Below are 14,922 nucleotides of genomic sequence, written 5' to 3'. Positions count from 1 at the left end.
TAGGAGTTTTTAAGGTGAGTGGGAGGAATTACAAATTTGGCTTGAACAAATACATGAGATTTTACCGAGTAGCATATTTGAACTTTAGTTTGTCTTGCTTAATTGTATCTTAAAACACATTTCATAAAGTTTGTTACAACTGAATTTTTTATGGATTTTACTAATCATTCACACCAAGTCATTCACAGGCATAGTGAAAATACATTATTTATTGATAGGTTATTACTGATTTTTTTTTTACTATTGAAAAATATATGTGTGTGTGCTCAGTGGCTTCAGTGATATCTGACTCTTGCAACGCCATGGGCCGTAGCCCACCAGGCTCCTCTTGTCTATATTTTCAAGGCAACAATACTGGAGTGAGTTGCCATGCCCTCCTCCAGGAGATCTTCTCAACCCAGGAATCAAACCCATGTCTACAGCATCTCCTGCATTGGCAAGCGAGTTCTTTACCAGCTGAACCACTGGGGAAGCCCATTTAAAAGTATACCTGTAAAATTAAAAAGTCTTGATTTAATGTAATCCTATTCTCAAGGTCATTGCTGTGAGAGAAGTTTATATCCAATTCCTTTTGATTCTTTAGTAATGAAATACTCATGAAGTAGGTCCATTTGAACCCCAACTAATACTTACTGTATATTTTAATACTGTACTATAATAAAAAAGATTAAATTTGATTTTAGGATTATCTAGTTCTTAAGAGAGTAATTATATAGTTAAAATATTTTAAATCTGATTATGCTTTTTTGATTGGATGATACTTCAAATTTGTTTTAAGTTTTAGGATTATACACCTGAAGTTTAAATTTGAACCATAATTTTATCTGATGACAAATACACTCAGATGTTCTTATTAAAAATTAACTCAGTGTATTTTTAGTTATATTGATGTCTACTTGTTAATTACAATGTTAAGGTTTGAAGAGGGTACAGTAAGTAACACCCATCATTTTAAAAACAGATCTGACTACTTGAAAAATGACTCAGAAGAATAAAATAGGAAATCAGAATATTACTTCTGTTATTGATATAGCTGTGAAGAACATAACTATCTGCATGAACGTTTGCTTCCTTATACTGAACTTCAGTACAGGTAGCACTGGGCCACGGTATTTCTCTCCATGTGAGGCAGTGGTTTCCCTTTTTAAAATGCAGAGCAGAATGTATACATTACAGGCAGGCGTAGAACTGGGCCATTCTAAAATGGATTTTCCTTCTGGAGCATCCTAGTGAAATTGGTTCACTCTTCCTACCACCAGCAACGCATGCAAAACGGTGCAGCCCCTCTGGAACAGTTTGGCGTTTTCATAGAAACCTAGACTATCACAAGATCCATTGATTGCACTCTTGGGAACTTAACCCAAAGAAATTAAACTTATTTTAACCCAAAAACCTCTACACAAATGTATAGCAGCTTTATTCATAATAGCCAAAACCTAGGAATACCCTAGATGTCCTTCACTGAGTGTATAATCAAACAAACTACAGTATATCCACACCATAGAATACGACGTCATTAAACAGAAACGGCCTGTTGGTACACATCTTGATTGAGTCGTGAGGGCTTTATGCTGAGAATCCCCGTTTAGGGACTACTCTTGACATGTCAAAAGTATAGAGATAGAGAACAGACTAGTGGTTGCTAGACACTGTGGGGAGCAGGGGCTGAGGAGAGGAGAAAGGTGGATATGATCATTAGCAGGGCACTCAAGGGAGCTTTGTGGTAATGAAAATGTTCTGTATCTTGACTGGGGCAATGGATACAGAAACCTGCACGTGTGATAAACTTGGATAGAACTAAACACACACACACACATATGAGTAGCATAAAACTGGGTGATTCTGAATATCAGTGGGTTGTATTCAATATCCAGATCCAAGTTATGATGTTGTACCATAATTTTAGAAGATACCACCTTTGGAGGGCACTGGGTAGAGGATACAAGGAACCTCTCTGTATTATTTCTTAGAACTGTGTGTAAATCTACAATTATCTCAATAAAAAGTTTAATTAAAAAAAAAGAAACAAAATTAAATCCAAGGCTGTTCTTTTCACAAGATTTAAGTTCATTCATTTCCACTCAGAATTCCAGCTAGCTGCATTAGAGGTTCTGCAGTTAAGTATAAAATGACAGCATTAATTCACCCCAGTAATAAAATATCAACATTATAGGGCACTTCCAAATTTGAATATTAACTTCTTTCCAACTGTGTTAACTCCAGGGAAAAATTAAAGTTCAGAGAATAAATACCCTTACAGTTCAGAAACTTTGAAGTTTTAAGGAATTAAAATTCTAAAAAAATTCTCTTGTCCTTGTGAGTTCAGGTTCTATGAAATTAAACTTCACAGTTAATGTTCCTAAAAACTTCTGTACCTCAAATTCAGCTTGATACCTGGATAGAGTTGAAGTTTTTTCAGTGACTGAGGCCTGACCTTCCTTTCATCAGAGAGAATGCAGTTCTTTCAGGGCTTCAGGAGTTAATCGTAGATCTCCCTCAAAGATCTGTTGTGCCTCTGTTTGTTTGTTTGTTTGTTTGAAGATTCCAACTGTCTCTGTGACACATTAAGATTATCACAGCATAAGCCCAACACTGTCATAATTAAATTCTGTTTTTAATGTTTGACAGTGTTCTGAGATCCTAAAACTTTATTTGCCAAAGACCATAGCAGAAAATGGTAGTATCAAGTTCAGGTGGACAGATTCTTTCTTTCCTACTGGAAAGACATCCAGTCATTTAATACTAAATGTCCAGAACTCACAGTCTCTGAATTGAAGCTCAGAAATCTTTATCACATGCCTAATCTGAAAAGAAAACATTGATGCCTGACGTTTCCTTTGGGGAGAAATCGGTTACAGAAATTATAGATTAGGATATGTGGCTTTGAATTCTCTTTCAGTAGGCAAGAAGAATGGAGAACTGCAAAGGGAGAAGAAGAAATAAAGACTTACAGATCAGAAGAGAAAAGAAAACACTTGACAGTTCCGAAAGAGAATAAAATGCCCACTGTCTCAAAGGTAAATAGTGATTACTTGGATGTTTAATATTTGCCTCATTAATATAATGACCATTTAAAGGTGGTTTTGTAATTAAAGATGTGAACATTATAGACAGGCTATTTACCTAATGAAATAAAGTTAACATAGTTAATTCTCAGTTACCTTTAGATTATCTTTGAATCTTTATACATGTCATACTTTCTAGTGTACATTTGTCTCAAATTCCAATTGTAATATGCCTGTTAAATCCAATACATTTATACCTTAATCCTAAGCAAGATCCTTTTTTAGTTTTGCCTTTGGTGGCACACTCTAAAACAGTGTTTTGGTTTAATTTTTTGCCTTTTTTTTTTTTTTTTTTTTTTACTGTTTTGCACCAATGTGTTATTGCAGATAATCAAGTCAGCTATGCTGCTATAAATAATAGTTCTAATTTTCTCCATTAAGAGAGGTAAATTGTCCCTCTTAGTTTGCCCTATTAGTTTTTCTGTCATCCTACCGTGGAAAAAATTTTCAGTCCAGTGGATTTCAGTCGGTTATGCCCTAATCTGGAGGAGAGACGGACTTAACTGCTGGAGTATCAAAGGATGACTGGTCTCTTGACCCAGCTTTGTACTTGGTCCTCTTATTTGAGCTCCTCAGATGTTCTGAAGTAGTCTCCTTTATTATAACTCTCTCTTCTGTTTTGTAACCCTTCACAGAACTCAAGTAGTCCTTTGCCACTTTATGTTTTCCTGTAGGTAAGAGTATCCTATAAGAGTATCCTACCTTGGCAACAGTAGGACCCCGCCCTGCTAGAATTTCTGTTAGTATAGTTTGAAATAATTTTTTCTTTTTTAAGTTTTTTGTTGGTTGCGGTGGTGGTTGTTTTCATGGTGGCCTGAAATCATACCTATTTTTAGTTTCCTTTCTTCTGACTCCAAAGATGTGGGGACATGAATTCGTATAATGATTGTGAGCTAGTGCTACCACTTTTATGGATAGGATATGGTAATATCTATAAAATTAAAAGGATGTGCTTATCTTTTAATAGTGCTTCTTCAGAGACTTTTTTAGAAAGGAAAGGATTGATGTGAATGTATGTATGTTTGTGTGCATGCAGATATTTATTGTCTCTGGTGGCAAACACTGAAACAACTTTAGTGTCTCTTGGTAGAAGAAAGGTAGGATGTCATGACATATATACATGGAATATTATACAGTTTTTTTTTTTTTTTAAGAAGTTAGAGTTCACTCCATTGCTGTGGAAAAATACTCATGATGTATTTGTTTAGTGAAAAAAAGCAAGTGTAACAGTAATATTTATAACATGACCTCATTTTTGTTTTTCACATTTTATGAGAATGGAGAAAGGTTTGAAAGCACTTACCATGTGACTAATAACATTGATAATCACAGATGTACAAATTGTGAGATGCTACCTTACACCTCAGAGTTGCATTAATTTTTTCCCTCTAATAATAGAGGGTACTGACTGTGTAGGGGAGTTGTATAAGTTAATGCAGAAAAACTGTTTAGAAAGCAGTTAGAAAGTTGATTTTGACAATAAGTATGGATGTGAGAGTTGGACTATAAAAAATTGATTCTTTTGAACTATGGTGTTGGAGAAGACTTGAGAGTCCCTTGGACTGCAAGGAGATCCAACTAGTCCATCCTAAATGATATCAGTCCTGGGTGTTCATCAGTCCTGGACTGATGCTGAAGCTGAAACTCCAATACTTTGGCCACCTGATGCGAAGAGCTGACTGATTTGAAAAGACCCTGATTCTGCGAAAGATTGAGGGCAGGTGGAGAAGGGGATGACAGAGGATGAGATGGTTGGATAGCATCACTGACTCAATGGACATGAGTTTGGGTGGACTCTGGAAGTTGGTGATGGACAGGGAGGCCTGGCGTGCTGCGGTTCATGGGGTTGCAAAGAGTCAGACAAGACTGAGCGACTGAACTGAACGTGGTCCCCAAATGAGTGTCTTAAAAATATTTTTCTTAAATATTTATTTCCCTTTAGGGAAATGTATTTCTCTGATATAAAAGCCTTGGTAGGTGGTCAAGGTCTGGTTTGATGGCCTCTGTGTTAGGAACTGAAGCTCTTCAAATTTTTCTGATTTTCTTGTGTGTGAATTTGACCTCTGGCCTCAAGATAGCAGCATTTTCATATAAGGCTGCAGGAGGGAAGGCAATTTCATTAAGGAAGGTGCAGAAGGTACACGTGCTCTCCTGATGAAAGTTTTTTGAACTTTTTCTGCAGCACTGTACCAGATAGCCTGTTGCCCAGAATTTAGTCACTTGAAAGTCTGACAGTGAAAATTTCATTTTCTGTGCAAGAGGAGGGGAACAGATGTTGGTTGACAGCCGGCTTTTTCTTCTGCATTAGATATAAGTCATGTTCTTTGACTTGGAATTTATCCTAAAGAAATAAGAACTGTGGATAAAGCTTTACAAAATGAAACAAAAAGCATTTTTAATGAAATAGTTTTGAGTAGGTAAATAATATTTATGTTAAATGAAAGAAGCAAGATCTATTACATTTTTAACATACTCAAAGCATATGAGATACAGTTGAGCATCATTTCCTTTTTTATAGCTTTTACATATTTTCGCAGAACTACAGAACCCTTCAGTAATTCTTTTAGAGAATATACGTGGAGTAAATTTTGAATGTTAGCATGAGAAGATTCACTTGGCTTTTACAAGTAATAGCCCCAACACAAGTAGAGCTACAGTGCTGGAAAGACATGACAAGACTGGTTGTGGGGAGAGCTGCAAAGTGGAAGGGATGGAGGGGCAGGGATGCTTGGACTTGGGTTTGCAGTATCACAAGTCTTGAGGTACACACCCATCCCCCCATGCATATATACAGATGCTTTGTTTAGAAGACAGAGCAAGACGTAGATTATTTTTTCTTTTTCCTTCCCTTCGAAAGTGCCATCCAGCACACTTGTGAAACCAGAGTCAATCATATTCAGATACTCAAAATAGCATATTATTCTGAGAGAGAGAAGAGACGATATTGGAAGCATGATATAGCAACAAGCTGTTTTGGGGAGTGTTCTGTTGGAGAAATTAGGATGAAACCTGTTGTCCTTGAAATGGAGAATTCAGTGGAAGAGTTGAATAGAAGAGTATCAAACACTGAAAAATGAGTTAGTAAGCTGGAATATGAAGTTGAAGAACTCTTCCAGAATGTATCAACAAGGGATAAAATAATGGAGAGAATGAGGGAAATGTGAGAACCATATACATATATGTGTTTTTGTAAATGTGTGTGTTGTATACACACATACATACACACTAGAGGTATGTAGTAAAAAAGCTTTATTTAGTAAGAATCTTCGAAGAAGAGAAAGACATACAGAGGGAGCAAAGAGTTGAAAAAAATAATGAACCAAAATTTTCTAGAAATAATCTCCAAGCAAATGCATAGTATGCCAACTAAAATAAAGAAAAAATAATGTAAAATATAAAAATATAAAACCTCAGGTGAGCATATTATAGTGAGATTTGAAAACATCTAAAAGGAAATATCCTGGAAATTTCTGGAGAGAATAAGAGAATTACCTTAAAATAACCCTGAACTTGACTGATTTAGTTTTTGTTTGGTGTTAACAGAGTGGGTTACACTGAGCACCCTACAGCAAGAAGAGTTAAGAAGGCCTTAAGGAATTGATTCACATTAAGAAAACTATCTGCAGCCCCAACACAGTAGTGTTTGTGCCAGTTTCTTATTGGAATGGTGACAATATGCTGGAGCCACGTGCTAATAACATGTCTTGGTTCGAGGGTTGGAAAGTCACCTGTAATGATGGTAATAGCAGTGGAACAGTGAAGCTTAAAGCTCTGAATGGCATCCTGCCACCAACTTGTCTGACTGACAAGCCCTTGGTGCCTGCCCCTCCAGGTAGAACCAGACCTGTCCCTGTGGGCCAGTCTCAGACTGGGGTTCTCAAATCTGGCATGTGGTCACCTTTGCTCCAGTTGTCATTACAACTAAAGTGAAAAAAAAAGGTCTGTTGTGCAGTTAAAGCCTTGAGTGAAGCTTTTCGGAGGACAGTGTAGACATCAGTGTCAAGAACATGTCTGTCAGAGATGCTTGCCATGGCATTGTTGCTCCTGAGAGCAAAAATAACCCATCGATGGAAGCAACTAACTTCACAGCTGAAGTGATTATCCTGAGCCAGCCAAACCAAGTCAGCTGTTCACCTGTTCTGGATTGTCCACAACTAACATAGCTTGCAGGATTGTTGAACTGAAGATGACGATGGTCACTGTTCTGGGAAGAATCTTGTGAAAGATAGCCCCAAATTCTTGAAAGGTGTTGATGCTGCCTGCCACTGTTGATAGGGTTCCGGGCAAGCCACCTGTGTGTTGAAAACTCCTCTGACTATCCTCTGGGTCGTTTTGGTATTTGTGAATGAGACAGAGATTTACTATGGTGTCGTCAAAGCAGTAGACAAGAAGGCAGCTAGAGCTGGCAAGGTCACGGTGTGTGCCCAGAAAGCTCAGAAGGCTAACTGAGATCATCGCCAATACCTGGCACTCCAGCCTTCATCAGTGGTGGAAGAACTGTCTCAGGGCTGTTTTGTCTTGATCAGTCATTTAGCAAAGAACAATTAATGATAGCAATGATAACAAAACCTTGAAGGAAAGGAGAATGTTTTGTGGACCATCTGTTTTTCTCTGTGTGGTAATTTTAAATTAACTGCTTTTTAAAGCAGTACTTTTTAATGGAAACAACTTGACCAGAAATCTGTCACAGAATTTTGAGATCCTTGTAAAACAATGAGGGGGGTGGGGGGGAGGGGGGAAAGTGAAGATATAATTATAGGTTCAAAGGAGTTAGGATATAAATAAGAGGTTCAAAACTATTTTCTGTTAGCACTTTGAAGATAATGTTCCTTTTTTATTGTATGATTTATTGCATGGTGTATGTATAAGTCTGACGTCAATCTTTTTTTGGAGGTAATTTTTAGTATTTTCCATTTATTTTTTATGTTCTTTAGTTGGATTTCTTTTTCAGGTGTAAATTCTTGAGTTTGTTGAGTTTTTTGATGTCTGTAACTGTGTTGGACTTTCATTTATTTTGATTATTCTTAGTTGTTTTCTCTGCTGCAGAAGACTTTCCCCACATTTGCTTCCCACATTTGCCTGCAGCAGGAGAGAGAGAGCCAGTTACCTTGGTATCCAAGCCTCGTAGCGACCAGTTAGCTTTGTGATCACTGTTTTGTTTCCTAGTTTGCTTCTGCCTGTCACTTATGCCTCACATTCTGAGGTCCTCTTTCCTTTATCTGTTTTACAGCTTTGATGTGGATATAAGAGATTTCAATGTTAGACTTAGTCTGTTTTTATGAATCCTCAATCAAAAAAGGTTTTTATAACCTATCAATCAGCAAGTGAATTTCAACCTATCACTAACCTGTGTTTTAGCTTAATGTTAAAATACTTGAGCTGGTATTACAGTCTGTTGCTGCTGCTGCTAAGTCGCTTCAGTCGTGTCCGACTGGGCGACCCCATGGACAGCAGCCCACCAGGTTCCTCTGTCCATGGGATTCTACTTATGTGATAATCTTAAACATGAAAGAGAAAAAAATGTAACTTTTAAAAAGCATTTTCTTTAAGCATACTGTAAATAAATTGAATTTACTTTTTTCCAGAATCATGCTCATGAACATTTCGTGGATCTTGGAGAATCCAAAAAGCAGCAGGCAAATCAACACAATTACCGCACAAGATCTGCATTAGAAGAGACTCCTAGACCTTCAGAAGAGATAGAAAATGGCACAAGTTCTTCAGATGTGAGAGCTCAGCACATTCATAAATTTCTGTTTTCATTTTGATTTGTTTTTTAAAATATAACCTGTATTCTTTGCATCCATTGATATATTTGTAGATGTAGCTCAAACATGGTATGTCTAGGTCTTAAAATGACAGTGATAGCTGAAGACCATAGTGTGTGTTCAAGGCATGGCATAGTTATTCATAACCTCAGGTCCACAAAACAAGTGCATCTGAATTAATTACTCCCATTATGAGGACTCTGAAGTGCAAAGATGTTTAGCTTACACATTTACCTAACTATTAAATGGTAGAGTAAGGAATTAAACCCGGGTTCCTTTTACTCCAAAACCAAGCTTTTTAATACCATAAAGCTCTAGTCTGTATAATACAACTGATGAATAGACAGTCAGCAGTTTTAGTTACTTTATAATCTCTGTACCAATTTATAGCTTTCTCAATGTAGATTTTAAAATACTCCTTATGTATAAGTATTTTCATAAATACCATTGTCCCCACACAATTGTATATTCTTTCAGCAAAGACAGTCCATTTGCCTTTATAAATCAAGCTTGCTTAGATGTACAACTGTCTTTCTTCTGCCCCACTCTCCTTATTACCCTTCACTCACAGTTAAGTCAAAGACTGATCTGAAGTGTTGACAGCTATATGCTTTCGAAGTCATGTTTTGCAGTGGCAGGCATGCGTGGGGATTCTCCACATATATTCTCTATGGACAGGGTTATATTAGCTCAAACTGAGAGTTTCTAACCATAATTTAAAAGTCTCCGCTGGCTTTAGGTCCTAGTATAGCCAGAACAAAATGATATTTTTAATCTGGCAAAAAGAGAAAACATACTCTTTATATAAACTTGACATTTAACAACTTAGATATACCACAAAACATAAAATATGTGTGTGCTAGTTGTTTGCATTATAAAGTGTTTTATTTTTGAAAGATTTATAGTATCCTCTTAAATAAAAGTTTCTATAAAATTTTAAAAATACGAATCAAGTAAAACTGGATTTCCAGGTACAACTGTTACATAAGAAAATTACAAATTCTTTCATTTGTCTTCAAAACTAATTTGTTTTTACCTTAAGTTTGTAGAGGAGAACAGTGAGAACAGAATATCACCTTTGGCACAATATATCATTTAAAAATGAAACCGTCTTGGATTTCTTGGTTCAAATATTTTGTAATTCTATATAGTACCTTTTTGTATTTAGAATATAGAAGTATGTTTCTGTTCTTCCTCTTTAAAGAAGTAATATACTAAAGGTGGGAAAAATTAGATAATTTGTTTAGTTTCTTTTCAGTCCGTGAGCAGAGATTGTTTGCTAAATATAATTTGCTTTTAGATTTTGATCTTTACATATTTGCTTGATTTTCAAAGCTCTGTGAAAGTTGAGGAATTACATTCTTCATTTTTAAGACATGATAATGGGAAAATTTTTCTCCCCAAAATGTTATATTTGATTAGTAGAAGAATATGTTTCATTATCCTCATGAAATCTGAATACGCCCAGTAATTTAAACATGAACCATTCTTGTTAGAGTGGGTTTAATTAAGCTTTGAAGTAAAATGACCTGAGTTCAAAATAGGCTTTGTTGCTTATTAATTGTGCTGCCTTGGATAAATTTCTTAGCCTGTTGAAGTTTTAGTTTCTTTTATTTAAAAACCTATTTCCCTAGAATTAGTATTACGCTGCTAAGTTGCTTCAGTCATATCCGACTCTGTGCGACCTCATAGACAGCAGCCCACCAGGCTCCCCGTCCCTGGGATTCTCCAGGCAAGAACACTGGAGTGGGTTGCCACTTCCTTCTCCAATGCATGAAAGTGAAAAGAATTAGTATTATACTTGCTGGTTAATAGAGAACCAAAGATTTCAATATGTTAAAATAATGAGATAATTTTTTAAATGGTAGGATAGTGTAAATAGAATAAAACAATGAAACATATTTCAGAAATCACTTATAACTGGGGAAAAAAGATCTGTTTCCTCTCACCAGTCACTGTTTTGTCTAGATCAAATGGGATGATATATACAGAGTGCTTAGAACAGTTTCTGACCTATTAGTAAAATCTTAATTAATATAAATTGCTATTTTTATTGAAGCAAGATTTTGTGACCACAAAACAATTTTTATAAAGAAAATGGCTTCACAGGTAGTAGCGTGTGTTGACCAATGAATATTTGCTAAAGAGAAACAGAGTGTTTGGGTAGTTTTTATCTTCCTTATGTGTATAAAATAATACCTGAATTGGAATATTCTTTTTTACATGATAAAGCTATTTTAATAATAATTATAATAAAACCTAAAAGTTCCTAAATTTAAGTTCGGTATCACCCAATCTAGAAGTTGTGTTTGGAGGCTTTAAAAAGTTAATCCATCCAAGAGATTGCTCTGAATCCATTATTAATAAGTATTTATCTTTGAGACTTGTATTTTACAACTAATTTAAATCAGATTTTCATAAGATATCCTAATATGATTCATACTACTGGATATCACTGATATTTTCTATTAATATAATCATATAGAATGTTATTCTGTAAAACTACACAGTAAAATATGTATTCACTATCTCTTAGGAAGGTGAAGTTGTTGCTGTCAGTGGTGGAACGTCTGAAGAAGAAGAGAGAGCTTGGCACAGTGATGGCAGTTCTAGGTAATTTAATGAATTTTTTTTTTCCCCACAAGTACTATAAATTCTTTAGAAAGGTAAAGATTCTTTTCTACCAGAAACATAGTTCAGAGTCCCTTTGGGTTTAAAATTGTAACTAGATCTACAAAATGATGCTTTCAACTTTTTTCCTCAGTTGATATTTTATCTTCTGAATGCTGTTATTATTTGTAATACTGAACCACAAACTAGTTTCATTACTGGTTTTGAGAAATACTTATGCATTAAGTTATGAAAGTAACGAGATTTTGTAGAATTAACTATCTTTTATAGTGAAATTTGTTAAATGCTAGTAGTATTTTCTTCTGGCAATGAGAATAAGCTTTCCCTTTTTCCTGTTTTTCCCACCCCATTTGATCGTTTAAGCAAGGATTCCTTCAGCCCATTAACTGGTGATTCATATTGTTACAGAGCTTAATGGCTTTGCCTGACATTGTGAGGTCTTAGTAACAAGGAGGAGTAGAGCCTTTGGGAATGCTAATTATGTTTAGCCCTTGATACTTATTCCTTGACAGCATTAGTTCTTAAAATTCCAAAGAAACCAGGAGGCTATGTGTAAAAATTCTTCACCTCTTATTATCACGGACATTGTCACAGGACATACTATCCTGTTTCCACAGTAGTTGCTCCTAGTAATGATATGCAAGTGTTCATCATTATGTCTGGTAGTTTCCTATATTTAAAACAAGACAGCAGAAGAAAAACCTGCTTTCTTTTGGTTTAGCAGTGGAAATAGAGTATATTTATATTTTGGAACACCTCAGGTTTTACTCCAGACCACCAAAATGTATATTGCAGTAAAGCAAGTCACATGAATTTTTATTTTCCTAGTGCATATAAAAATTGCATTTTCACTGTACAGTGAGGTGTGCAGTAGTGTTATCTCTAAAAAAAATTCAACATTTAAAAACATCGTTAATTTAAAAATAATGCTATAGGGAAAGTGGCACTGATAGACTTGCTTGATGCCAGCTTGCCACAAACCTTGAATTTGTAAAGAAGAAACGAAAGAAGAAAAACCACAGTATCTGCAAAGCACAATAAAACAAGTTATGCTTGTATCTCAGACCATGCAACAGCATAAAAGTTCTTGTTTTGAAAAAACAGTGTTCACTTCAGCTGTTGGAGAAACTATTGTAAAGAACATAGGCCTCTGGCATTTGTAGTTCTGTGCTGGCAGCAGCAGATTTTCTGTAAGAGCTGAGTGTTCCATAGCATAGCAACAGTGAGCAGTTTGGCAAGTGCCATTTACAGTGATCATGGCTGAAGTGAAGTGACTCAGTCGTGTCCGACTCTTTGCCACCCCATGGACTGTAACCTACCGGGCTCCTCTGTCCATGGGATTTTCCAGGCAAGAGTACTGGAGTGGGTTGCCATTGCCATCATGGCTGAGGTCAGTGTAAATAAATGCTGGTAAGTTCAGTATAGCCAATTGGATGGCTGTTTGCCCTGCAGATATATTCCCAAATATCCAGAATAGTTTCTGCACATGTTTTTTATGTAACTTTAAAATTTTAAGTTTTAAGATGAAGTCATGAAAATCATACTAGAAAACACCTTAATTATTTGACTTTTATCTGCAATGATTATTCTTAGGGAGATAACAGGTAAATTGCCCATAAAAAAAGACACTTGGGCCAGAAGGATGAGGTAGTAGAATAAAACTCCAGAAAAATATGACTTAAGCCTTGTCAGTGATATTTTTAGAGAAGTGAGGATATACATTAGTAAGTCTAGGCAACCTGATAATTGATTTTAACATAGTACAATTTAGATTCCATTAAGGCAATTATATTTATAAAACTAAAAAGTCAAGTACTAAATATTCTCATGTTCTAAAATTAAAACAGAAGACAACTTAATTGGATTCTTTATTTTGCAGCATCAGTTTAGTAAAGCTTAGATCTGTTAGAGTTTCCAGTGAGATACAACCAATGGCAAACATGATTGATAGTGATACATAAGATACTAAGGCCTGCATTTTTCTGAATCTTACTATGCTTTGAAGCATAATCTATACCTCGAGTGTGTGTAGATGCTTAGTAAGTTTGCAGGCAGGGTCTTCCCACTGGATAGAATACTTCTGACCCTTGCAGGTCGATATCTAGCTACGGTGATGTCACCAGTGCTCTACCATGGGAGATCAAGAGTGTCCACCTACCCTCAACAAGGGAATTCTTAGGCTTCTTCCTCAACGTTGATGCCTCCTATGCTATCTAGAGCTCTCTTTCTGTTACTAGAATTGAGGAAACTGACCGTCTCTCTGCTCCTTACCTTTGTGACCCCACAATATTTTGAACACATGTGACACTCAAATCTATATTTTTGTTAAAATTAAAAATGGTATTTAAATTCATTGTTTAATTAGAACTACTTTAATTAGGCCTCATTTATCCTAAAAAATTTTGGAGATATTTAAGGAAGTTAAGCCTGCAGACTTGTAAGAACCTAGAAGATGAGTTGAAAGTTAGGAAGTATTTTTAGTTCATTTAGTATGTACTATTCTGTCATTGTCTGTTAGTCACTCAGTCGTGTCCCACTCTTTGTGACCCCATGGACTGTAGCTCGCCAGGCTCCTCTGTCCAGGAATTCTCCAGGCAAGAATACTGGAGTGGGTTGCCATTTCCACCTCCAGGGGATCTTCCCAACCCAGGGATTGAACCCGGGTCCTCCTGCATTGCAGGCAGATTCTTTACCGTCTGAGCCACCAGGGATGCCCATTACTTTTTATTATGATCTTTCTTTACATGTGCATACAGCAAGTCTTAATGCGTATCTTGTTCTGTATATTTTTTAAATCCCTCTTTCCTTTTAGTGACTACTCCAGTGATTATTCTGACTGGACAGCAGATGCTGGAATTAATCTGCAACCACCAAAGAAAATTCCTAAGCATAAAACCAAGAAAGCAGAAAGCAGTTCAGATGAAGAAGAAGAATCTGAAAAACAGAAGCAAAAACAGATTAAAAAGGATAGGAAAAAAATAAATGAAGAAAAGGATGGACCAGTATCACCAAAGAAAAAGAAGCCCAAAGAAAGAAAACAAAAGGTTGAGCTATATACTTATATATATATATTATCTATATTTTTCTATATATATAATTACATAAATAGATATTATACATATTATATATATATATGTTTTTTGTGAAAACAGACTACACATTTTAAAAGTGCAGCAGATAAACATAAACATTGTTCAGGTATACCAGCTAAGTATTAATAGAAAAAACATGGAGTTACACAGTAGTAAAATAAAGCATATAGAGATCTATTTAGTTTTCCTCAATTTTTAAAATGTTTAATGTGTGAGAGTATTTACTTGTAGAATTATCATATTGTTATATATTGAGCATTTGATCTTATGAGCAGAGTTTTCTTGAGACTCCAGTAGAATTTGTTTATTTATGTAAAAAAATAATGCTACAAAACATATTTTATTAGCCTTTAATTGCCTTTGTCT

The 14,922-nt window shown here is 35.6% G+C and overlaps 1 protein-coding gene across 5 annotated transcripts in view; it reads left to right on the top strand.

Annotated features, from left to right (window-relative positions):
• PHIP (pleckstrin homology domain interacting protein) overlaps positions 1 to 14,922 on the top strand; it is a 128,497-nt gene that overhangs the window by 76,191 nt on the left and 37,384 nt on the right. For 4 of the 5 annotated variants that reach the window (XM_070795767.1, XM_070795766.1, XM_070795764.1 and 1 more), the window contains exons 20-23: positions 2,900 to 3,017; positions 8,651 to 8,791; positions 11,370 to 11,446; positions 14,277 to 14,508. In XM_070795767.1, the coding sequence (XP_070651868.1) occupies positions 2,900 to 3,017; positions 8,651 to 8,791; positions 11,370 to 11,446; positions 14,277 to 14,508 (568 nt within the window). The remainder of the gene's footprint in view (positions 1 to 2,899; positions 3,018 to 8,650; positions 8,792 to 11,369; positions 11,447 to 14,276; positions 14,509 to 14,922) is intronic. The other variant, XM_070795765.1, reaches the window with a different exon arrangement.

This window comes from Bos indicus, chromosome 9 (genome assembly GCF_029378745.1).
Source record: "Bos indicus isolate NIAB-ARS_2022 breed Sahiwal x Tharparkar chromosome 9, NIAB-ARS_B.indTharparkar_mat_pri_1.0, whole genome shotgun sequence".
Classification (NCBI taxonomy): Eukaryota; Metazoa; Chordata; class Mammalia; order Artiodactyla; family Bovidae; genus Bos; species Bos indicus.
Note: the sequence above shows the minus strand (reverse complement) of the source record. Positions and strands in the feature narration are given on the sequence as shown.